The following is a 25,400-nucleotide window of genomic DNA, read 5'->3' on the forward strand; positions in this document are numbered from 1 at the left end:
TCTTTTTTTTTTACATTGAAATACTGTAGGTCTAGTCTAGTAGTGCCTGTGGTCATCTAATATTAGGATACAAGAACTACTGGTTATTAATTTGGAGCAGAACTGGCTGAATAGGCCTCCCCAACTAGCATCGGTCTTGGGAGAGCATTTACGTCAATTACAATCAGGTATGTGGATGGAATGTGGCTGATATTTTTGCAGGAAAAGTACATGTGCTATGTTGTGATATTCAATAAAATAAAAAGAACTTTTGCTGCTAAGAATATTAACTAAGTACTAAGTACATCCAAGGATGCCACACATGCAGTCCCTTCATGGAACAACTGTGGCCTTCAGCCTGGAGCCGATGTCATCCAACCTTCACTGGGTGTTTTGACCCTTAACCGTGACACCCACCAGTTGGCAGGTCTGCACTGGTGGCCAAATCACTGCCCATCTGCTCTCCTCCTCCTTGTTTGTGCTAGAGCCAGCAATGGGCTCTTTTTCCTGCTTCTCCAATCCTGCTCACACCTGTCTTCCATCCTCTTTCTCTGATATTCCAAGTGCCGTAAGTGCTGTCCACACAGACTGTGCTGGGAATCCTCTACACCCTACTTCTACGGGAAACAGCTCCATCCTTTCTCTCTGCACGCCTGGACAAGGTCTTGGTATTTTATTTACTTACAAATATATCAACGTGTAATAACTGTATAATATAAAATCTAGGGGGAAAAAAATCTCCCTCAAACATTAAGTATTATTTGTAGTGGTTTTATCTTTATAGACATCTTGCATCACTTAAGTTATTTTTTGTCTCCTTGTGGTGATTATGTCACTCTGTGTAGTTGTTTTGTGTTGTGGTTGGTCTTAAATTGTTGTCGTTTTGTTAATCATGTTTGTTTCTTTGTATTCTTTTGGAAACTGACTGACTCTGTGCCACTGTTGCCTCCATGGTGCCAATAAGCTCAATGCACACAATGCATGACACCATCAAACTGTCCATTACTCCCTGCAATTAACTGTTTATGCACTCTCAGCTTACAAATGTACATATTTATTCAAGTATACAAACACCGACACATTCTTCCAGTTTGGTTGTTTATTCAGAATAATAGGCTCCAAATATGATGCAAGCGACCAATTTACACACTCAGGATGCTACACTGCAACACCAGCTGCAAAGTGGAGGTTGCTGTGGGACAGAATAGTGTCATTCACTACACAAACTCACACAACATATCGACCAGGTAGAAGGAAAGAATTATACACTCTGATTGGGAACAAGATCATCCTCGAGTGGATATAAGTTGATTATTTCTCAGTACTCTCATGTGGACACAGTCTTACAATACAAACTCGCAACAGCAGCATCACAAATGGACACTACCACCACCCAGGTGCACATAAAAAAAAAAAACACTTGAAACAAACATTCACCCCCTCCCCAGAAACACAACAGTTTAAAAACTGCACTGAAATGGTCTGCAGTTTAGTTTCACATACAGTCACACTTAGCTTTATGTATCCTGTGCTACACTGAAAACTCCTGCAAATTATTAACTGCTTACGTAAAGAGGAATTAGTGCTTTGATAATTGCTGTAGAAGGTTTTACAGTTGCAGCAGCTGGTAGACATTTTCTGAGATGTCTGCAGTGTAGCTTGTAGTGCGGAGGAAAGTTTACTGCATGCTTCATTTCAAGAGTGGGGGAGAGAGAGCGGGAGAGCTGAGGTAGTGGAGGAAAGCTGAAGGCAAAAAAAGGTTAGAAATAAATAAGTCAAAGGCACTTGGAACATCAGGAAACTGAAGAAAAAAAAAGGTACAGCACACGAAACGATTTGGTTTCAGGTCATAAGGTATGCATTAGTATGTGTTTGTTTATGCAAGTTCTTAAAATAAGGCAAGTGAAGAGGAAAAGCCCTTAACATATTTAAAAACAATAAAAAAAAATCCTACTTTTGGATAAAATACTTTGTGTTGGCAATTAAAATCAAAGTGAATAAAATGACAAAAAAGGCATATCAAGCAGATGTATAAAAGTAATGCATAGCCTTCAGAGCAAAAAATATGCCAGTCAGTGGTTCACCAAATACAAAACCCTTCATATTATTACACCTCGCAAGGGTAGAACTACAGTTTCGTGGTGGGATTAAATCCTAACCCACCAACATAGTGGTGTGTCACATTATCTGATTACACTGTAGAGCAAATAGTGGTTTCATTTCTTCAGTCCATAAACATCCCGTGTTGCATTTATATAAAAACCCACACAGCTTTCAGGTGAGCCAGATTAAACTCTAGCCTCATATTCAAACCATTAAAAATACAGGACTGATCTTACTAAACCCAGTAAATCACCACCTCTCCAGCCAGCTGTGAAACGCTGCACCACAATCAGAATGGTTAATGGGGTTACAATCATGCTTTCAACGTGTCGTGTGTTCCCAGGTTTTGCCAGTGGGCACAGGCCAATATGGCTCAAGAAAAAAAGGTTCCTGAAGTCTTTCATTTGCGAGAACCATCCATTGACTGTTTCTACAGTTCATTTACATGTACAAGGCTAGTTATAAAAAAGGCATATATTTGTTGTGCATAAAACATTGTCAGTTTATGTAGTGAATCTTAAGAATGACAAGATGGACAGTGGTAATTTTTTGAAGGGGAAATAAAAGTTCATGAAGGATCAGATTCACGCCCTCGTGTTCACGTCTAAAAAGGATCCCAGTGCTATTGTACTTTGTCAGTGCTTTATAAAGTTGTCAATTTAATATGTTCATAGCCTTCCCGTTGTGGTGTGGGCAGATGGGTGAACATAGTTTAATGATAGGTTAACTTTTATTTGTCTCAAAACAAAACTGACAAGCCCAAATATGTTATTCCCACATTGTTTCAAATTGTGTGTATTCATACTGTATATATACTCAAACTAGTGTAGTCAACTGTCGTCAATTTCTAGAAGACACGATCATTATATTACTTTTGCCTTCTTGTGTCACTGATTTGTTTTTGATTCATGTGTAATTAAAAACATGTCTGTTTCCTACTGGGATCAATAAAGTAATAAAATCCAGAATCCGTGAAGACTGGTGTGCAGCCATCCCTCATCCCCATCCCCATGAAAATGCTTTAAGGGGAGTTTCTGACGCCCAGTAACACTTCCAATATGGTTACGTGTATAACTATTAAAAACTTAAAAGCAAATGTGAACCTATCCTTTGGGGTCCATCAGTGAATCATTTCATATTAAATGCCAGCAGAGGTCGCTCCTCTCTCCTCTGCCATGGACTCTTTTTTTCCTCTTCTCCCTCCTCTTGTGCTGCATCATCGTCTGGGGACACTGTCAGCAGCGCATGTTCAGTCCTGAAAGTCACACCCTCTGGTGTCGGCAGAGGAGGAGAAGAAGCAGGAGATGGGGAGGAAAGTGATGGGGGATCCTCTTGTATTAGTATCCCCTTTCCCGCGTTACCTTCCATGACCTCCTGCCCCTGATCCCCTCTTTGACCTTCTGCTTTGTCGGACAAGATGGGTCCTGTTTTGATGTCCTCAGGGCTGCACGTAGGCGTCTCATCCTCGCTGCCACCTTGATCCAGATCATCCACATACACCAGCTGAGTGTAGGCCATGGCTGGTGTTGCAAACCTTGACCTGTCTCTCTCAATTTCTCTCTCTTCCTGCTCTGCGTCTTTCCCCCTGCGCCCCACTCTCGGCTCATTCAGGTCCACACCAGAGTCCAGACTGGCATCGTTGCCATTGCCTCTTCTCCTGCCTCTGCCACTGCCCTTCTGACCTCCTGCACCCGACGGGTTGGTTTGGCACCCTGCCCGCTGGAGGTCGATGTAGGAGTGGCGAATGTGAGCGTTGGAACGTCCATCCAGTGAGACAAACCAGGCTCGTGGGTGAGGGAGAGGCTTCCCTCCTCGCAGCTCCATTAAAGTCTTTTCAGCCAATAAGGTGTCCTCGCTGTTTATTTCCACTAGAGCCGTTTCCCCAAGAGCTGCTGGAATAGAGAGAGATTCTGACAGGCCCAGCCTCTCTCCATCACCTTGCTTGGTCGGACCTGGGGAAGAGTCTGTGCGGGCTTGCCCCAAGGGCTGCTGGGAATGTGAGGCATTTAACTCAGCCTGGATTGTCTCCAGGTCACTCTGTTGGTCTGTCTGCAGGAGGAGGGCCTGACCAGACAGAGGGTGCTCCCCAGGCAGGCGCATGTAGTGTGCTGGGATCACCAATGTGGGACGCACCCTTGGGTAGCCTTCTCCCCCACTCAGAAGGTCCACAGATCCACAGCAGAGCAGCTGGCCTGGTCGGGAGAGTGATGGCGGGTTTTGGCGCTCCAGGTGGTCCACAGAGCGGGACAGAAGATAGTCAGGGGCCCTGCACTCACCCACCTCCCCTCTAATTGGGGAGTGAGGAGGAGATGAAGGGGAGGCACAATCAACAATCCCAATACCGCTCAGTTGGTTAGCTGATGCTTGACCGTGACTCACTGATAAAAGTGCATCAGAAATGTGGTTGCCTGATGAACAGACAGAGGTGTAGGATTGACGGTAGCCATGGTCTGTTCCCGATGAAAGGGCAGCCTTTAAATGGAACGTTTCCACAGACTGTCGATAGTCTTTGCTGCGAGGCGTCAGATTGCCAAGAGACAAGCCGTGATGACTGTTGTTGCCAAGAGAAGAACGGCTGTGCTTGCTGTGATGGATTAAACTGTGTTGTCGCTGATTGTCTTGGTGCTCGTATGAGGAAGGCTTTAGCATCGGTGTAGTCATGTCAGGTTCCGTTGCTGTGGAAACGAGTTCAAGCTGCACCTAGAGGAAACCACAAAATGAACCGTAAGCAAGACATACCAAAACCAAGGAAAGTGTAATTTAATCATGAGACAATAACAGAGACAGTAGTGACTTCTGGACGGGGCAGATGCGGGGGTACTGATGGTTGGACTTGCGTGCCATCCAGAGAGGGTATGTTGTATCACAAGATACAATAAGGCAACTGATCAAGTTGCTTGATCCTGTCGGTGTGGAGCTCAGACAGAAGCGGCTTCTGAGACGCAGACACTACCACACCAGAGGCCCTAGCGCCCCTGGCTTTTTTTCTTTTTTTTTTTCGCCTGCTTTTTCCCCTTGTGCCAGGTAATTTTTTTTGGCTGGCACTAATACTCCTTCGTGGACTCCCCATATAGTCGTTTGAGAAAATCATTCATACTTCCTCTGTTTGTTATCTGCATTTAAGCAAAATGACTATTCTGTGAATGACATACTGACCTCATTGCTGATGAGGTTCATGTGTGACATGGAAGTGGCTTGATCCCTTTTACTACTGTCCAGACCAGAGGAGATTGTGAACTTGCGGTGAGACCCGCGAGGCTTCAAACAACGTCTCCTGTACAACACAGAAAAACAGCAGAGATTAGGATTTAAATATGTCAAACGACTTCTTCCAACACTGCAACAGTTAACACATCCACTGTTTTTGTTTGGCCCCCAACAGAATGACAACCCAAATAGAGCAAATGCTTTTTTGTTAAAGTCAACTAAAATCTGCATAATGGTATTTGTGCTGCAACCAAGACAAAACATGATTCTGATGGAACATTTTAATCCATTTGGTCCTTATATAACAAATGAACAAGAGGTAATGTGTAAAAGGAATGAGCCTGAGGCAAAGGAACAAAATGTGGCAGTATTACCTGTTCTAGCTACATTTATATATATATATATATATATATATATATATATATATATATATATATATATATATATATATATATATATATATATATACATTCCATAGTACCATTGAAATATAAAGAGACCCATATTGGCTGTTTACTCCCCATGTCAATAAAGCTTCTTCTATTTTGACAGAAACAGTCTTTGTGAAAGGGTTTGCACAAACCTGCAGTAGTATATCAGAAGGCAGAGCAGGCAAAGCAGGATGAGAGCCATGCCTCCCAGTATAGCCAAGAGAAACACAGTGTGGTATGTGCTGATATCCTTTGCAAACACTGGACCTGTTAGAAGCAAACATCAAAACAAAAGCAGAAAATTAAGTGTTTTACTTATTTGACAGTAAACAAAATAAATGTAATTGGTGTCAACGTAGCGTCTCACCTGAATGTAGTGGAGACATGGCAGCAACCCAGTATCCTAGCTGAGGAGCAATGTAGGTCAGACTGAGCTGGTTTCCCTCCCGTTGCACATGACCCCAACTGCTTTTTATCCAGGCACCTGCACACACACACATACAGCTTCAAATTATAATTTATCCACAATTATTCTATATTAAAAACCACCTACACTGTGTAAATCACTGACAACTGACAACTGACACAACCAGTTGCTACATCCCACCGGATTCTTATTAACTCTGTAAAGACAAAGCAGCACTGCATTTAGCTACATTCAGGTACATAATCTATTTATGTGTGATTAATAGGGTTACTGCAGGGGTGCATGAGAGACATTTTTATAACCACAAAGCATATAATTTACTCACAGTTCAATATACTGGACACAGCGAGTATGATGGAAAACTATTAGGATGATCGAGCCTACATTTATTTTTATATCACATTTTTAAAGGCCACGTCCCAGTGCTAACATTTTTCATGCATAAAATCCTCTATCCCCGCTACTAGAGCACTACTCACTACTCCAACGTCTTCCCAAAAAAATAATGATCCCTTTAAAACAGGTTGATATTTGGCAAGCTGAATAGAATGCATGCAAAATGTTAAATCATATTTAGAAATCATACTGAAGCAACATGAAATAATATGGGTACTGTTAGGGGCAGGTTAATCTGCAGATAAACTGATTAAAATTTTTTGTAAACCACTGATCTGATTCAAGCTCTTTAGTGGAGAGTATAGAGTGTTTTGACAGTACCTCCCCACAGGGAGGCAGCATGCTCTGTCAAATATCAGTGGGAGCCTATGAACTGAGGCACAATGGCAGCTCCAACTATGCCAAAAACCACAACAAAGCCAAAGGCAAGGATTGCTGGGCTCACAGTAAATCTGCAGCAGACGGAAACTGTCGCTTATGTCTTTACACTTCCCCTCCACTCGTAGTCTCAGGGCTAACATGGTAAAGGTCACTTTGTTCCGATGTTTATTTGTAGGTATCTGACACTGAGAGGTCAGGAATCTGCAACGATCTTCAGGAAGGAGGAAACCAAACAAGAACGAGAGGATATTCAAAGAATAAAGAGACGGAGAGAGGGGAAAAAACAAGGAAATAAGTGTGGACAAATGAGAGGAATGGAAGGAGAGATAAGGGGAAAGCCACAAGAAACAGGCTGAGAGAAATTAGAGAACCTGTGTGACTCAGCAACCCTCTCTCTCGCTATCACACACACACACACACACACACACACACAGGTTTGTGCTAAGGACACTGCATTGACTTCCATTCATTTGGACAGACTAAAAAAAGCATTGTCCCTATCCTTTTCCTTAACCAGTTAGTGTCTAACCCTAACCTCTAGCCTGACCACAATTCAAATCATAGTCCTATACTTTACCAGTTCTGTCAAAATGAGTTTCTGCCTCATTAGGACCAGGTTTTGGTCTCCAAACAAGGTCAGCGTTTATGCCAGATAAGGTGCTAAAGAGCTAATAAACAAGTACACACACGCACACACACACGCATGCACGCACTGGCCTGTGCCCAGCTCTGCCTCGATTCCCTCTGGTTCAGTCTTTTCCATGGGGGACTCCTCTCTCTTTGCCACTGACCTGTTTAATCAGGACATTTAATGGCTGTGTTCCCACGCTTTCATACAATACACTGCTGACAGACTGGCAACTGCTCAGGCACAATGCAAATATCTATCAGTCACTGCAGGTTGGATATTACTTCTGCTTCTCCCCCATTCATGCTAAGTCAACACGGCTGACAATGAGTCTTTTCACTTCAGTTTGCATCAGTCACAGATAGCAGCCTGCGCTTCCCTTATTTGCATCATCAAACTCCTGCCTGGTTGAAGGTGTGTCTGTTTATGAATCACACACAAGAACTTGAACTGTCTGATGTGACATCAGTTCTCCCAAAAGATTGTTGAGAAACCGGTTTGTGTGTTTGTATGCGTGTGTTATTTTTTGTCTTTTCTGGCATACACACTGACCTTGTCAGGACCAGCAGTACTCATACTCCTAAAGAGGCAGAGCATCATTTTGAGAAAACTGGTTAAGTACTTGTGAGCATGCGTAAAGTCTGTGTCTCACACTTTGTAAACAAACTGGCTTCTTTGTGAGCTTTTATCAGCCTTAACTACTTTTTTAGTTTTAAGTAGTTTTATGCTCAGAGTAACACACATAACCACACTTACACGCACACACACACACACACACACAATGAATCTATGAAAAAAACGTAATTATTAGCCAGGCTTTTTTGGTGTGTTACTTATTTGCTGGGTTGCTAAGGAACAAGAGATGTAGCTCACAGAAGGTCCAGGTAATACTTCTGCCTCTGCAGCCTGTATGTGCAGGCTTCGAGTGGGCATGTATGTGTTAGGGGTCCTTCCGCTTTTATCAAAGCCCTTTTTATGAGTCCAGTATACTGTATAATACTGTAAATGATTGGCCTCCATTATGTTTCCTTTCTCAGCAGGAATGTTTTATGGGCTATTCAGAAAACTGCGCAGGACTACAGAGGTATTCCTCGAATGTGCTAAATGCCTTCCTCTTCTCATGACCAAAACAGAAGACACATATGGATAAATATTGGTTTGTCAAAATGAACAAATTGCAATTTTTACTTATATACTTGTGTGTGTGTGTGTCATTTATAATCATAGTTAACCAAGAGAATTAGGGTTGGGCCCACTGTAATTACACTGTGCTACAACATAAAATATAGTTATTACTTGTTATTTAGTATTAGTCATGTCCTAATTCTTTTCCTTTTGGTCCCATCCATAACAATGTTTTACTGCACACACACCGTCATATGCCCATTCTACAGACATCCACTATCCTTATCATTAACACTTGAAAAGCAGGTCAAACTTAATTGTAGACATTTCTGTTTAAAGTAGCAAAACCATATGTACAGCTGGAAACTGATGATTCATGTCTCTCACCATCAGCCATGTATTTGGATGCAGGAGGCTAAAAATAATAATAATAATACTAAAAAAATTATCTACCTGTCAGCACAAAACAGAAGACAGTTAGTGACCAGCTGATGAACAAGGTGAAGAATTAAGCTGCTGCTTATTTTCATCAGGAGTTGCTAGAGACCAAAATCAGAGCTAAGGAAGAGTGAACATTGAACAAAAGTCCCAAACACATGTTTACATTTTTTTGCTCAATATCTGCCATTGTATAAATAAACAACTGTTTTATAGCATAAAAATTGCAGTTTTTATGAAAGCAATTCTACTTATTACCAAAACTGCTGCTTGTTTTTCTTGTAAACAACACAGTGATTACATGACTAATCTTTCCTGCTCCGGATCAAACACCCTGGTGCATTTTGTTTCACCAAACAAAGTTAAATAGGTCCTGACAGACCTTTCACCTGTAGTCAATCGGCAAAAATGTAATGTGGAGAAACAGTGGATTTGGAAACGTGAGCCTAATGTACACAGAGAGGAATGTTTTGTCGTGCAAACACATCGGACTCAACTGATGATCTAATCAGTGTCTTTCAGCTCAGTCTGTCCAGAAGGGGGAGTTGGGTGTGTCTCAGAGCAGGGATATTGGACAAGACAGATTTAGGACTGCTGAAATAAATCTGTTGATTCGAGCATTTGCTCTTGTTTGCTCTCAAAATGTAACAGCCCTTGAGGAGATTACGAATCCACAGTCCAATCTTTGATGTGTACCAGTTACTTGTATTTTGATTGAAGATTAATGTGGTGCCACATTTTGGACTTCTGTGACTTAATGAATAAATTCATTGAGACTGTGAATGTGCACGTGGTTTGTGCTAATTTCCACTTTCTACATTTTACAAACCATTAATTCATGTTAGTGGGCCTCTTTTGCATACAGTAGAAGTAAATGAATGGCTGCTATGCCCTTCTTTAGTGCTCCAGGTTATTCAACAAAGCACTCACTAGAGGTGATATAAATATAGACATGCAGAAGAGAAGCCAGAAAAGCTTCAGTTTCAGAGTACATACCCAAGCGTGGGTCAAATCTCCAAGCAGGGATGTGATCATTTTCCTTCAGGCCACTGTCAACTGGCAGGGGGACCGACACTGTGATTGGTTCATTCACCTGCAGCTCCACACCATCACTGGTCAGCAGATGAACAGAGATGGCTACTACAGGAGTCAACTCAAACGTCTTCTCAATGCCTGGAAGAGAAAGCAAGAAAGTGTAAGAGGGAAAGCAGGGAGTGGCAGGGAGGTACACAGCAGGGGGAGCAGGGAAAGTAGCAGGGAGTAGGGGAGGAGAAACATAAAACATCCAAGGTAATATAGAGTTATCTGGGGAACGACAGATAGGAAAGAAAACAAAGGATAGACAGGATGGAAGGAAACATGTGGTCGAGTGAAAAAACAGTGACTGAGGTCGAAAAGTGTCACAGGCACAAGTATGCGTGTGTTGCTCAAAGGAAGACGGGAGCACATTTGTGCTGTGTGGAGGGGGAGTTTTCAGATATTCAAGCTGAAGGAGAAAGGACACACAAAAATCAGACGATGAGCACATACACCAACATGTGCCTAAAAGTGTGCAGACACGGGGCTTGTGTTATAACACACACACACACACACAGGGGCGATTGTGTTTCAGCAAATCAAACAGAGAGGCCTCTCCAGGGCGGAGTCTCACTCTGGTGTATCGCTGCTGTCTTTGGCTCTAATTTTAACACAGAATCTTAACTTTGTGCTGTTGTCATTCAAGTCTCACCTGTGCCGTTGCCACTGAGGACCTGCAGGTGGGGGAAGTGCTGGATGTGGGAGGAGGAGCTGGCCACAGTGAGCAGGGCAGTCAGGTTGGCATAAGAAGTGTCAGAAGGAAGACTCAGAGCTCTGCGCTGGAAATGAACAGTGGGCTGACGTCTGAACCCTTGTGTGTGGTTAAACAGACGTACAAATCCATCAGAAACCATGATCATCTTTAATGCAGTGTTGTTACATTCCCAGAACTTTAAATTAAAAACTAATTACATACATAATCCCTAATATATTGAGAGAATATACTGAAATACTGAAAATGTATACTTTTAAAGATCAGGATTGATGTTGGTTAAAAAAAATAACACTTTACAAATGTAAGTAATACAAATGGGAGTGTTTTGACCCTCTCTGGGATGTAAAGGCCACTGTAGTTCCTCGACTCACTTAGGAAAGGGAAGGGTGAGTGGAGAAGAACAACGTTTGCTGCAATCTGCAGTCTCATCGTTAGATGTCAATAATTCTTACACACATTGCTTGGTGTGCAGTATATTTAAGAATGAGTTATCACCTTTCTTGCTAGTAAGCATGAAATGCTTTTCATGAATTAACAAACAACAAACCTACACAGACAAACACACACACAGAGTCATACAGTGTTTCTATATATAGAGCGCTTCTCCATCACCTATCAATTACACCCTGCCTGCACAGCTGTTGGATAGGTTGGACAAACTTGACTATACTTCATAGTTGAGTTTCTCCATTAAATTCAATGGACAATTTTGTATTTTAAAACTGTAGTTTTAACTACATTTAAAACCCAAAGATCGTATCTTGCACACTCATGTTTGTGTATTTCAGGAGGTTGTACAAGACAATCATCTGTTCCTCATCTATGCCTAATTTTTATTTCATATACTCAGGTCAGGGTCAGGTCTTAAATTTTGGAAAACTCCTGCCAAGTAGGGGAGTTGTTGGCTGGTGATGTCACTCTGTGTCTCTACATATTTAACATGCTTACAGTACATGTACTGTTTTATTTATGTTGCTTGAGGAGAGGTAGTGATATGTAATCTATCTCTCTCTTTACAGTGAGTGTTATGTCACTGTACATCAGTTTGCTTGGTATCCTTTTGACAGCACTATTTTGTGTTTTCATGTAGACGAAAATGTTTTGGAAAACCTCTATGTGCATTTGATGACGGGAATCTTTTTAAAAGCAGGAGAGGAATTCCTAGTCATCAAATCAAGTTTAATGGAGGTGACTGGAGGATCAATGGAGCAAAAAATAGCCGGTGGAATAACTCTTTGACATTTTGCTGTGCAATTAATAGTTTCCTTTTCATTTTTCTACATCTCTGCGTAACGTTAACAAATTGTGGATGAATTGCAATAAGTGAATGTAGCTGGACTCAGCAAGGTGATGTCATTGTGGTCTGACTGTGCCGAGTACACATTCCTGAAGAGTGAGACATAGATCCAGTTGTATATGAATGTTCGCTGTGTTTGTGTTTCTACTAAGTCTCAACATGAATCCTGGCTCAGCAGTAAGAGTGTATCTTTCAACTTTGATATCATTGTCAAAAGTCTCGTTCTTGAAATTCAGAAGTAAATCGAATTTTCCTTCCTTTTCCTGTCCCTCTCCTGCATCTGTTCTTTGTGCGAGTGCCTCCTTAACTTGTCGTCTTTCCCTCCACTTTTGTTTCACCTCATCTGTTCCTCCTTCTGTTGGCCACTGCACAGCCCATCCCCCTTTCTCCCTTTCCCCCCTATTCTCTCGAAATACTCCGCCCACAACCTCACTTCCCAGCACATACTGTATCATCCTCCTCCTCCTCCCCGTTCCTTTATTCTCTTTCCTCGTGCCACACGCCAAAGTTTATCACTCCCCTGGGTGACCAAGTTACACGTTCACAACATCATGACAAACATAGTGTGTCGCACAGTGGACGCAAATATTGCTCCACTCAGGCACTTACTGTGGGCAGGGTTTAACATGTTAATAGTGTCTGTATTTTTATGCGTGTCTTTTTGTCAGGCAACACAGCTGACACATTAAATTACTCCCTAGACACACACAAAAGACGCAGCAGACAAAATGGCCATATTGATTTTGCCTGAGTGAAAAAGCCTTAATATAATTACAGACACCTTAACAAAGAGACTGACAAACAAAGACAAACTCTTTGTGTATGTGTAGGACGGATTACTTTGAGATCTATATGATCTTTCTCAACAAAAGGCTAATGATTATATATGTATGGATGACTATATATGCATTCTTTTATCAGTGTTCTTTCAAGAACAATAAGTCTAAAACCATAGTATTTGCAGATGAGGTATTATGTTTGCCAGCTTATGCTGCATTCGAGACAATTGGTATTAAAAAAAAAATTATGTCCTACTTGAAAAAAAAGGGTGAAATGAAACATAAATCATATTTGATTCTACATAATTAAAATAATGCATATCTTCATACAATCAAACTAATTCTGCATGTAAATTGTTGTGAAAATAGTAATGTTGCCATATCTTTAGTGTTGTAGTGTTAATCACTCATTTCCTACACATCATGTTCCCTGCTTACAAAGATTCATCATACTCACACAAGGTCTTTACCTGTTTGCATGTAATTAAGGACAGAAAGCTTAATGGTCAGAACTCATACATTTTACGTCGGATATTACCCGTCTCCAAGTTGTCTGGAATGCAGCATTAGTACAGCTTTTCTTGTTCTGTAATTATAACATTTAAGTGAAGGGAAAAAGTAGTAAAGTAGTAGTAAACCCGTTTCGACGAGGACGGCCCCTTATCGTTTAATTGTTGCTGTGCTGGTGCATAATCATGACAAGGGGTTTAAATGTTGCAGCTCTTCAGATTATACATTCAGACACTGCGTTTACCTTGTAGGCCTGAAACAATCTCCACAACATCTTCATACACCATCAGAGTGGCAGCTCTTTCTGGTAGCAGGTCCAGGCTGATGGAGGAAAACACTGGAAGACAAACAAAACCACACAGTGTACACACAGCATTAACAGACATAATAAATTCGCAACCAGATAAGAAACAAACTGTTATGTCCCTGGCAACTTGAGAGATCGCAATCAGAAACAACAAGTCATTAAACCATTTTGGTGCATTTTTAATTGCCCAGCTTTCATCCTGTCTGCTGTGCGGGACACAAGCCTGACCCAGCAAAATGCACTTCTATCCTCTTCCTTCCTTTCACTCTTCCATTGTTCAGAGCTGGTAAGCGTGATAATCCAATTGGCTGCCGTTCCATTGGCTTATAGAAAGTCCCCCCCCAACAATGGTACACACACACACACTGTAATCCAGCCTCTTGGGGGTTATTTTGAATGTGAGTGTGTTTGTGAAAGGGAAGCTGAAGCTGAAGTATCCCCGCTTGCTGGATTTTGGCATCTCTTGTAATAAATTAGTAATAGAGCACTCCATTTATCATTTGCTCACACTTCTGGCACAAAGTCCCACAATTTTATTTCACACACCCACACACACACATGCAGAGGGTAGGACAAGACACATGGAAATCAATAAGCTGAAACCCAACACTCCAGGTTTATGTGTTGGTAACATCCCCTCTGCTTCTGTCCCAAAATATCTGTCTCTCTCTCCCTCACTAAGAAACATAGAATGCACATGGAGACGCACACAAACCTACCAGGTAATCTATTGGGAGTCCAGGGCACCGAGTTTGGCACATATCCCTGTTTGGTTGCAGTGACGACCAGTGGTGTCCCAAGGCGGTAGGGAAAATGCAGGTAGGTGTTGCCATCAGCTGATGAGGTTTCTGTGGTTACAGACGTGAGGTTGGCGAAGAGCTGGATGGTGGCTCCTCCCAGGGGCTGGTGAGTGCTGGCATCGCTCAGGTGAACCTTCAGAGTCACTTCTGTGGATAAACAGACTGTTTACTGAGCGATGTGTACAGTAACTGTTGGTGCTGTTATGAAGAGACAAAAACAAACAGCAGATTAATTGTACCACCATGCCAGGCAGTGACATACAGTAAAAACACAGTGGAGATATAATTACAGTAATCTCTTTAAAAGGATTCAGTGTTAGTGCCAGGCCTTTTGACTGTAGTCCATGGATACAACCTTCCACATTCTGGCCAATCAAAAACACGACAACCATCTGACCATTTGATTTCCTTAACTCTTGCCAATGTCACTTCCTGTTTAAAACAATGGACCACTTCCCTCCCTCTCAAAGAAGCCACAGACCAGTGAGGGAAAGCAACTGTACCCAAGGACACCTTCAGTAATGGAAATGAGGAACATAAAAATTCAACACAGACTGCCTGTTGTTGACTCACAAACTTGCTAAGGACTGCAACGGTCAATCGTTCATTGTATGTTCCAGTAAACAAGATAGATCAAAAAATCAATTAACCTACTAATAGAAAATTGTTCTGCAAACAATTTAAGGATCAGTTATTGTTTTACTTATTTAACAAGAACCCAAAAATATTTGGGTTTTGGACTGTTAGTTGAATAAAACATGTAATCTGACTACATAACTACCACAGGCTGTAGGAAACTGATACAGTGAAAAGGGTTTTTTAAGTTTTTTAGACTTTAAACTTTAACTTAGACAAAATAAGAAAATAATTGCTACTTGCAGCCAAAAGGACACAGGTACACAGAAAGGGTGTAATGTTTTGAGATAGAATTTCAACACTAGTGAGCTGACATGTTCTGATTTTAGGTTGCAAATGTGAATTCTCAAAAAACAAGAATACGGTCTTAAATTTCAGACTGAATGACAATGTCTCTCAATTGTCTCAGAAAAGTCACAATTATTTTTGTGACAGCCCAAAACTGCAGTGCAATTTTTCTCTCATGCACACTTCACAAGTGTTGTTTTTTTTTTTTGTTTAACCCAAATGTTTATTTGAAAATGTTGAATGAAAGCTTTTTGATGAGCTGATGAATATTTAATTTATAGCTTATTTTTTTATTTAAAACATTTATAAGTACAATGCAGTGCAGGCATGATTGTGAAGAACTGAAAAAAGACAATATGCCAAATAAGATGTCTAAAAGATTTCTAAAGATCGACATTAGCCACAGAAAACCCCATACTGGTCTACCTCTATCAACCGCTCTGCAAAGTTTCAAGAAGAGTTGTAAAGAAACCATTGGCAGCTCAAACACTGCTGAGGTTCAACACAAGCTGAAAAAAACAAACAAACTATCTATTACAGTTTCATATCCCAAGGGTACAGTGATAAAAAAATGGTGTTTTATTATCATTAATAGCCAGGTTAATAGCCACTCCTGCTGTCTCTCAGTTTTTGGAGACATGACAACATGGACCCTGTTTATCATTGACTGCCGACTGACCCTTGGTGACCTTTCAATTAAGGCTGAAAGAGTGGTACCCCCCCTCCCATCTCCCTTGACCTAAACATACCCACCTCCCCCATGCACACTTCTACTGGTTTTCATTGAAACTCTTTCTTGTAACCACACCCTCAATGACACACACGCTAACACATACATACCCTTGGCAAGAATAAGCCCCCTTCCCCCCACTCCGTGATCCTGCGGTAGGCGAGAAACCACTCTGACAATATCTGCCAAAAAAAATCTGTGCACGAAATGATACCTTTGCACGTCTGGAAGTGTTATTGTGCTTTGTTGGCAGTAAGAGTTGGCAGGACAACATGTCAGTCTCAAACCAAACACATCATTACCCTAAATGGTCTGGTGTGAAGATGTGCTCTGACCCTTCACTTATTTCCTTTGTATTACAGTTGCACTGGCAGCAGTGAAAATAAAGACTCCTTTTTTTTCCCCTCGACAGAAACTCCCCACTACATTAAGATTTGGTGTGTGAGTGTGTGTGTTGGAGATCATGACCTCACTTCCTGTCCCACTCCCACTGATATGTTGTCAGGGGTACCAGCTGTGCTCACTTTAAAAGATCTCCCCTGGGAGACTCCAGACATGCACACACAAATAGTCCCCTCCCAGACCTCATCCAATAAATCAGTACTCTGGAGATATCACTGTTAAACAAACTAGGGGTCTTCTCAAGGAGCCAAAGAAGGTGGTTGGCCTGAATCATAACACAACTCTTGGATTCTGGAGACAACCAGTATCTGCATAGCTGCTGCTCACGATGCTGACCCTTTATCTTTGTGCATATCGAACCATATGGAGGATAAAGGCATCAAAGAGAGATCTGCCTGACTGACGCTGCCATCTCAGACCAATTATCTCAGACAACAGCAGCCAAAGCAGCAGGGTGGTTGTGTGTATTTGTGTCCAAGTAGTGAGAGACAGACATAGGAGGAGAAAAAACCTCTGTGTACCTGTTTTTTCAGCCAAACACAGCTTGAGAGTGTATGTATTTGGTGAATCAGTCAGAAGTTACATGGAGGCAAACAATTCTGCTCCGTAAAAGTGAGCTGTGATAAACTGGAAATGCATGGTATGGCAGGCCTCCATTGGGTGTGTGAAGAGGTTTGGTGTTCTTCCAAACAGAGGAGGGGGAACAGATGCTTTCTGCAAATGAGGCTGAGTGGAAAACTCGCCTGTATGCAAAAGTTGCACTCACACTCCTGCTTGCTGCTTATTAGGTTCAGTAACAAATCAGTAGAGGTCAAAGTGATGCCAGTGATAAACCCAAAGCATTCATGTCATAATGACATTAAACAGACAAATACGCAATTGTAAAATGTTGGTATGTTTCATTGAAGACACAAGACTTAAATAATTACATCATGTGATAACAGTATGCTGTTGTATAATACAGCACATGACGAAAACCTAAAAATCTAATTCAGAGGGAGATATTTTTACAAATTCAAATTTGTAAAGGTATATCTTGTTGCCGTGGAGCTGCAAAAAGAGGACAAAGTAAAGAATTCAAGGAATTCTCACAGAGGGATCACTTACAAAACAAGAACAAAACTCAGTTAAACAAATCCGTTAACAACAATGCTTGTAAACGCCCCATAATGGAATGAGCTAATGCCAATTAATTTGGAAAAAGCAACGAGGAAACGCCAGCAGTGGCCTCAACAACCAACAGTGAAACTTCACCCCTCAGTTGCAGAACATTCAGCTGACCAACAAGTCAATCACCAACATTACACAGTCATGGGAATTTGCTGTTGAGGGACTGGCCTCTGATGCTGTCCAGCCAAAGGTTATTTAGTTATTTCCAAATCAGGCCCATGCAGTTTGGCAAGTATTGGAATACTTGTTGCTGTAGTTTTCTTACATACAAGAAATAATATATATTAGTGGAAACTTTTTTCCAAGTCTTATAAAACTTAGTGACTTCATGTTGTACAATTTCATCAACTCTGCAGTTACACATGTGCCACTTGTTACCGTTTCGACATTTGGTACCAAATTGTGTGGGTTAGTGTTTTGCAACTAAAACAAACCAACCAGCTAAGTTTTAGGAAATTGTGAGGAAAGATTTTGGAAATTATCTAGAAAACATGAGGCCTATAAACTGAAGCATAACTCAACAGAAGAAGACTATAAAAACAAAAGTCATAATTTCATCATCTCAAACAGAAACACATGGTTGAGCACAAGAGGAGCCAGAAATCATGTGACGAAGAGTGCAAGAGCTGAGGTCTAAACAAACTACACTGGGAGCCAAGAGTATACAAAACACTGACGGGAAAGTTGTTTGAATTGTATAATAAAAGTGAATAATAAAAAGACTAACAGAGTCCTGTGTGCTTTTATCATAGCAATTAGAGCCTGTTTTGTTTGACTGATACTGTTTGACTGATGTGTTGTCCTATGTGCTGATATGTATAAACTTTACTCTAAATATAGAACAAAATGTTTGCGGTATCTTTGAGAATGTAATTACATAGTTTGTCCTGCAGCACAACTTGTAATACAGTTTGTAGCAGAATGCAAAATGCATCACAACTGAGCAGACGGCAGAGAACAGTCAAGCATTGATTTCATTGTAAATTACCAAATTATTTCCCTTTTAAATGTAACTCATAACATATCAAATAATACACAATAAAATTTGCCATGTGGGTCACGCTCTGTGGAAGACATTATTCATCCCTGCTGTCAAAGCAAACTATCAATTCATCATTTGAGAACTTCAAAAACAAAACAATCCATGTTAGCGTTCAAGAGAATGAGAGCTACACCATCCATGCCTTTCCATCCTTAAGTGCCAACAGGCTGTTGTAAATGCTTCAGGACTCAATAATGTGTTCACCCACAGCAGAAGAAGACCCAATGAGCTTAGCTGAGCTAACAAAAAGAACAAAGAAAAAATATACATGAATAGACACGACTGAGTATGAATCACCAAGAAGGGACACACAGGGAACAAGGGACACACAAAATGACAAACCATCTCCTGAATGTGTCACCACAAGAAACAAAATAACAGAATATACCTATATTTCTGCTGTAAAACTAAGAAAGAAAGAAAAACAGGCAATCAAAGGGTGCTCAGCAATTCTCTCTCGTCTGGATTAAAAGTCAATTAAAATTAAAAGCAGTGGTCAATACCATTAACTCAGCAGGGGACATAGCAATTGTGTAACATCGCGGGGCTTAAGAGCAAATGAACGTTCTTCTCACTTCAGTTAAAGATATAATATGCATTGAACATTGAAATATCTGAAAACGACAAGACTACAGTTTTATATATTTTATTAGTGTGCTTACATTAGCCTAAACATTTCCAACAGTCTTTACATCCACAATTATATGCAAGGACAATTTCATTTTAATTGTGATCGACAAAGCAGGCAACATGTACCGCACATGTACTGCATACACACAGCACGACTCTTCTATGACCCTCTGTGTAGCTGCATCACCACCAGTTACCTCCATGTCTACTATAAAAAGCACATAGAAAATTCATAGCCACATTTGTATACCATCGTACATGACAATTATAACTTAAAAAAAAAACATAAAATCAGAGTAAGGAAGTATTCAGTACTACTAGTAGACAGTGTGTTGTCTTTTGTTTTTGCGTTGTATTGTGTGTGTTTGTCACTATTGGATCACAATGACTCATTGTCATTTTCTCCCACCAAAGCTCTCACCAGACAACAACACCTATCATTCCACGCTGCTTTACGACGCCATCAAACTAGGTCCTCTGTTGTTGTTTTAACTGAAAGACCCCTAGTGGAAGAAATCACATATTGTGTATTTAATTCCAGTCTAATACTACACTGTTTACCATGAGTGGCTCTGCTCTTTGGCTGCAGAGCAAATAACATGTTCCCACAGTTTAGAGTTTTCTCATGACCCGCTGTGTCCTCCTGTAAAGTGGACCACTATTTTCACTCACGCCAGCATCTGATGATAACATTTTGGCTAGCAGATGACAATATGATTTGACTGGTCAGCTTCCTAGCAGCCCCTGCAGAGCTACAGCGACTGTGTGTCTGTTTCAAGAGGCAACGCCATGCCTATTATGGGCAGCAGTAATGTGAGTGAGATCTATATCTGCGGGCAGATTGTCTGTCTGGCTCCACTCATCCATACTGTCTGCTGGACAGACCAGAAGAAGTCCTCAGTATCAACCTGAACACACCCCTCCTCACTTGTGAATAAGTGAAGGTCACTCAGAGGCAAAGTGCCAATCAGAGTGGAAGAAGAAGGAGAAAACAATGCACACAGAGGCAGCAGGCACTGGCATCATTCATCATTAACTGGCATCCTGTGAATTATCACTTGGATTTTCATAGTTTATTTTTTATTTTTTATTTTTTAAACCTTCAACAGAACCGCTTGTTGTGAATTCAGCTGATTCTCATGTTTGATGACAAGCCTTAAGAACAAAATAAAAAAAATAATTCAAAAAGTCAAAAACGTTACAGACTATCAGGAACTAACGGAACATTTTGGACTGTAAGTGCCCATTGTTGTATTTTTCCAACTCTGGCTGGGGTACAACGACATTTACACCATGTTTACATTCAAACTCCAACAGTAAACACAGTTGCAGCATGAGAACCAAATGTGGGTTGTCCAAAAATGCAAGTGAACACACTGAGATGACCGAGTATGTGAGCTTGTAACTGAAAGATAAAAGTGATGGATAAAACATATGTGGCCCCACTTTTGCTGCTATTCTTGACAGAGTGGACTTTGAAGTGAGGAATTGAAGGAGATGCCAGCAGATTATCGTAATTCATGGTGGCTTTCAAACATTGTTTCTGCTGCTGGGGTGACGGAATTACCTCTATAAAAAACCCCAGCTATGTTCGACTTTACAGAAGTTGTAGTACAGACCTCACTGATATGATATTAATATTATTCGCATCTATTCTTCCCACGTTATCTGTAACTAAAGTTGCAATCTGACCTAAAGTTGATATAAAAGGCAGTAATTATATTGTAATATGAAGATTTTTTTCCCCAACTAAATTTAGATGAGGACCTTCTCATTGTTAAAATGACCAAATCTTGAAAGTTATTCACTCACACTCTTTTCTGATTCCTTGTTTGATTCAATCAATAGTGCAAATCCCAATGATATTCAGTTTACAAATGTTAAAATTACCAATACAGTAGCAGCCACAAAGTGATTAAATGGTCAGTGTTTGAAGCTCTAGAGTTTAGTAGAAACATTCAGACAAATATAAGCAAATATTTTATGAACCAGATTATAAATACACATCTTTAAGATAATGAAAAGAATAATTTCCTGCAACCTTGCTGTGGTTTGAACTAGAACACACAGAGGCAATAAACATTCATATGTTATATGTTAGACACATGTACTGTAAATGGTGAACAGATGTGAACAGCTAAATGTGTAATATGTCTCTTTGACTGTTTTACTTCTTGTGCCATTTGCATATTTTCTTTGCATTCAGCCCTATTTTGTTTAAGTTTTTGTTGTTTATCTATCTCACTTACAAAACTGCTCATAGTATAGTTTAATTATGTATCTATCACAATTTATCTCACCATTTGAAAAGTTGAGATAGTGTTTCCTCAGCTGCTTTTTATGTTTTCTATACTTAATGATCTATTATACACATTGTGTGAGTGGATTCAATGTGTTTGTTGCATGTTGTTTGTTTTTATGTTGAAGCACTAAAGTGCTTATGTTACACACAAACAGTGCTACACAAATGAACCCTGACTGATTTAGATGACAAATCACAGCAGCTGGACTTCTGCTCCTCTTACCCCAGACGACATGATGCATGTTTTCAGAAACTATCCTTCTATTATTAGTACATTTAATCAAAACATTTAAACCCACTACGGTGGAAGGTTTCTGTGTTACCCAGATAAAGAAAAAAACAGTTTTTAAGGCAAACATATTCCTTTTCTGTGCTCTTTCTCTCCGCGACACCAGCTAACTCGCTAACGTTAGCTAAGTTTGCATCACATCAGCAGCATCAGAACCAGGCTAGCAGCAGCAGCAGAAGCGGACCCATTAGCCCGCTATATCTGAACTACATGAGCGGACAAAGGCGTGAAATGTGCCTTTACCTTGCGTGGCCGTGTCCTCCGGGGATGTTTTGGTGACCGCTTTGGATACAAGGTTTCCCAGAAGGCAGAGAAGAATGGCAGCGGTGCTACTCCAGTCCACAGCCCGCATCACTGCAGATGTGAGTGTCCAAAACGCAAACGGCTGAAAAACAAAGTGGAAACCAAATCTTCTGCTTGTACCGATTCACTGAGCGGACACATGAGCGCACACACGGTTCTTTCCGCAGAGGATGCCACTCTCCATGTTTGACAGGTTATTTTCCAGTGTCGTTGTGCATCCCCAGCCCTTTCACTGCTCACTGGCTTTTTTATCATCGACTGGCCAGAGTCAGAGTCAGGGAGGAAGACGCTCCACAGAGCCTCATGCCCCCCAAGTAGGTATAACTGCAGACACGCAGACCACTACACGACACCCCCCCTCACACTACACGACACGCCCACTCGACACTACTTCCGCGGACCTCCAACGCCACCTGCCGGCCTAATAACAGAGCGTTTCTGTCAGTTTAGAGCTGTTAAAAAAACAGCCAACGCCATAGCCAACCTACAAGACCAGGATATATTTATATTATGACGACATAACAGGTTTCTGCATACATTTCTCAGATGAGAGTGCAGTAACAAATGTTTTTACTAATGTGTCCTTTTTCAACTGTCGCCAAATTTAGAGCATCTCTCTAATGCAGCTCAACTGCTGTGTTTCAATCAGCGCCTGCATAGAACAGAAATACTCAGATCCAGAATCAACAGTAGTTTAGTTGATATTCTTTTTTCAATAATCTTTTACCTTTGACACATGTTTACTGTATAACTACGCCCTCACATTGATCATTTTCTATGTAATGTAGAATTTTGTTATTAAAATTAAAATTCCCCTCTTCATAACAAGTTTCAAAGCAGAGTTGAGAATTTGCTGACTAAAGTATAACCTCATCAAACACCCAGCAGCCTTTGTGCTTTGTGATGGACACACATGTCAAGTGATAACAGAGAGACCTGTCTACTAATGGACTGTGGTGCACCCACATGACTTCCTCTACTTACAAGCAAATCATCTGATCATGTGATTTTGTTGGAAGGTGTGATATAGAAGTGAAACAAGATTTTTAGTTCCGTGTTGAGCCTCCACTAATAATGATCTCCAGCTCAAGCATGAAGCGCTCGGCTGTTATAATCCTGATACTTAACAGTCTCTGCACTTTTTCACATGGTAAGAAAAACTTTACTTTCTCTACTAGCAAACTTCAAGAAATGTGAAAAGTTGAGGGTTTTTAAAAAAAACAAAAAACAAATACAAATATCATCACAGATAAATTCTACAGTGTTTCTGTCTGTAAGTATTAATTTATAACAACATGTCCATAGATCTTTGTCTCTTACGTTCTTTGTTTTTCAGTGGTCCATGAAACTGTCACCGTAATTGGCTGCTCTAACAAAAACAACACTGTGGTGCAGTTTGAAGGTGATGGTGATGAGGTTTTGTATACAGATTTTGAAAAGGAGGAATTTGTTTTCACTGTGCCCAAATTTATAACGTCAGACCCGAGTGAAGTATTTGGCGACATAGCTATCTATAAAAAGGCTTTGAAAAGCCAGAGCATATGTGCAACAGCTGTTTTATTCTGCACAGAAGAGGAGAGACATCCACCAGAAGCGAAAGGTACTGTTCTCCGTAGAACTGCATTAGTATTTGTAGACATTGTGTGAATTATTTGTTTTTTATTTCTTTAAACCCACTAAAAGATGCTCCTGAGACCATGGTCTATGCTGCAGATGAAGTTCAGTTAGGAGTTGAAAACACACTCATCTGCTTTGTGAATCATTTCTACCCACCTTTCATCGAAGTCACCTGGACTAAAAATGGTCAGACAGTAACAGAGGGAGTGTCTCTCGGGCGATATTACCCCAACAATGAGCTGACTTTCCACCAGTTATCCTCATTGACGTTCACACCTGATGTGGGGGACATTTACAGCTGCACAGTGGAGCACTTATCTCTGGAGAGGCCTGATACAAAATTCTGGGGTGACTATTTTTAACCTTATACATGCAAATGTGAATACAAACATAAACACATATTCAGATTGTATTTGTTTTGCAATCCTTGGAATGATGTACGTTTTCTCATGCTCTTCCACAGAACCTGATTTCGGTCATCAAAGTCATGGACCAGACATTCTCTGTTGGTTGGGTCTGACGTTTGCCTTTCTGGGTGTAGCAGCAGGAACATTTTTGTTTGTAAAAGGGCATCATGTAAGGGGATGAATCAAAATGGCACACATGTTGAACAGAAATATAAGTTGAACAGAAATATAACTATAATTGATTATGACCAAAATTTATCTCGTGATTTTGTTTGGAAAGAAGGCATAAATATACTTTTCATAGTTAATTGAAGGACTATTTATTTGCAACTATAGACATTGTTAACCCTTAGTGCTCACACGGCACCGATGCGTGCCACAGGTGCACACTTGGTAAACTGATGCAGGAATAATACAACTCCTTATATGTGTGTGTGTGTGTGTGTGTGTGTGGGGGGGGGGTTATAGGTCACATTGTCAGGCTTTACTAAATGCATTTTTCTTCTTATGTCTTGTTGAGTTAAAGTATTTCTGTTCATAATAACTGTGAAACTCACAAATTCAATCTGATTTAAAATGTTAGTACTTTCTGCTCAGTTGTGTTTGTATAGTTGGTGAAAATTAAAATAAATATATATTTTTCTTTAGATTGCCTGTAGGTTGTGATGGAAAAGAAGGATATTATGTTTTAACTAGGTAATGGAAAAAAGCAGCCTAAATGTGTGTGTAAAGAGTGTTCATTAATTAATTTTCTGCTGCTTTATCCTCCACATAAAGGTTGCTGACTCAGGGTGAAGGGTGGGGGTTACACCCTGGACAGGTCACCAGTTGCAGGGTCAACATACAGAGACAAACAACCATTTACTCTCACATTCACTCCTATGGTCTCTGTAGGTTTTTGTACTGTGGAAAGAAACCGGAAACTCAGAGAAAACGTGTTAGCCACTACTCCACCTTGTGGCCCACATCATGATGTGAATAAAA

At 40.7% G+C, this 25,400-nt stretch overlaps 2 protein-coding genes across 3 annotated transcripts; one reads left to right on the top strand and one right to left on the bottom strand.

The window, feature by feature from the left end:
• Positions 1–1,060: 1,060 nt before the first annotated feature.
• On the bottom strand, positions 1,061–22,668 carry fam171a1 (family with sequence similarity 171 member A1). Of its 2 annotated transcripts, XM_058647292.1 has the most exons (9): positions 22,333–22,668; positions 14,520–14,747; positions 13,738–13,830; positions 10,845–11,003; positions 10,112–10,288; positions 6,088–6,204; positions 5,873–5,987; positions 5,239–5,356; positions 1,061–4,782 (listed from the first exon to the last, which is right to left on the bottom strand). In XM_058647292.1, the coding sequence occupies exons 1-9, from the start codon at positions 22,439–22,441 to the stop codon at positions 3,211–3,213; spliced, it is 2,688 nt and encodes an 895-aa protein (XP_058503275.1). In that variant the 5' UTR covers positions 22,442–22,668; the 3' UTR covers positions 1,061–3,210. The 2 variants fall into 2 exon arrangements, with proteins under 2 accessions (XP_058503275.1, XP_058503276.1); XM_058647293.1 differs by lacking the exons at positions 14,520–14,747; positions 22,333–22,668 and having other exon boundaries at positions 10,845–13,569; positions 13,738–13,828.
• Positions 22,669–22,746: 78 nt separating this feature from the next.
• LOC131471056 (H-2 class II histocompatibility antigen, A-U alpha chain-like) lies at positions 22,747–24,883 on the top strand. The gene is made up of 4 exons (XM_058647294.1): positions 22,747–23,542; positions 23,729–23,992; positions 24,076–24,357; positions 24,473–24,883. Exons 1-4 carry the CDS (start codon positions 23,467–23,469, stop codon positions 24,595–24,597), a joined length of 747 nt encoding a protein of 248 aa, XP_058503277.1. The 5' UTR covers positions 22,747–23,466; the 3' UTR covers positions 24,598–24,883.
• Positions 24,884–25,400: the final 517 nt, after the last annotated feature.

This window comes from Solea solea, chromosome 13 (genome assembly GCF_958295425.1).
Source record: "Solea solea chromosome 13, fSolSol10.1, whole genome shotgun sequence".
NCBI lineage: Eukaryota > Metazoa > Chordata > Actinopteri > Pleuronectiformes > Soleidae > Solea > Solea solea.

What these genes read in the sequence shown, in the direction of transcription:
- fam171a1 (XM_058647292.1), bottom strand. Translation starts at nt 22,441, where the DNA reads ATGCGGGCTGTGGACTGGAGTAGCACCGCTGCCATTCTTCTCTGCCTT. An exon ending in GGAGGACACGGCCACGCAAG is followed by an intron (nt 14,748 to 22,332) that starts GTAAAGGCACAT and finishes GTTTATCCACAG; the next exon opens with AAGTGACTCTGAAGGTTCAC. An exon ending in TGAACCTCATCAGCAATGAG is followed by an intron (nt 4,783 to 5,238) that starts GTCAGTATGTCA and finishes GGTTTCCTCTAG; the next exon opens with GTGCAGCTTGAACTCGTTTC.
- LOC131471056 (XM_058647294.1), top strand. Translation starts at nt 23,467, where the DNA reads ATGATCTCCAGCTCAAGCATGAAGCGCTCGGCTGTTATAATCCTGATA. An exon ending in ACATCCACCAGAAGCGAAAG is followed by an intron (nt 23,993 to 24,075) that starts GTACTGTTCTCC and finishes ACCCACTAAAAG; the next exon opens with ATGCTCCTGAGACCATGGTC. An exon ending in GCCTGATACAAAATTCTGGG is followed by an intron (nt 24,358 to 24,472) that starts GTGACTATTTTT and finishes GCTCTTCCACAG; the next exon opens with AACCTGATTTCGGTCATCAA.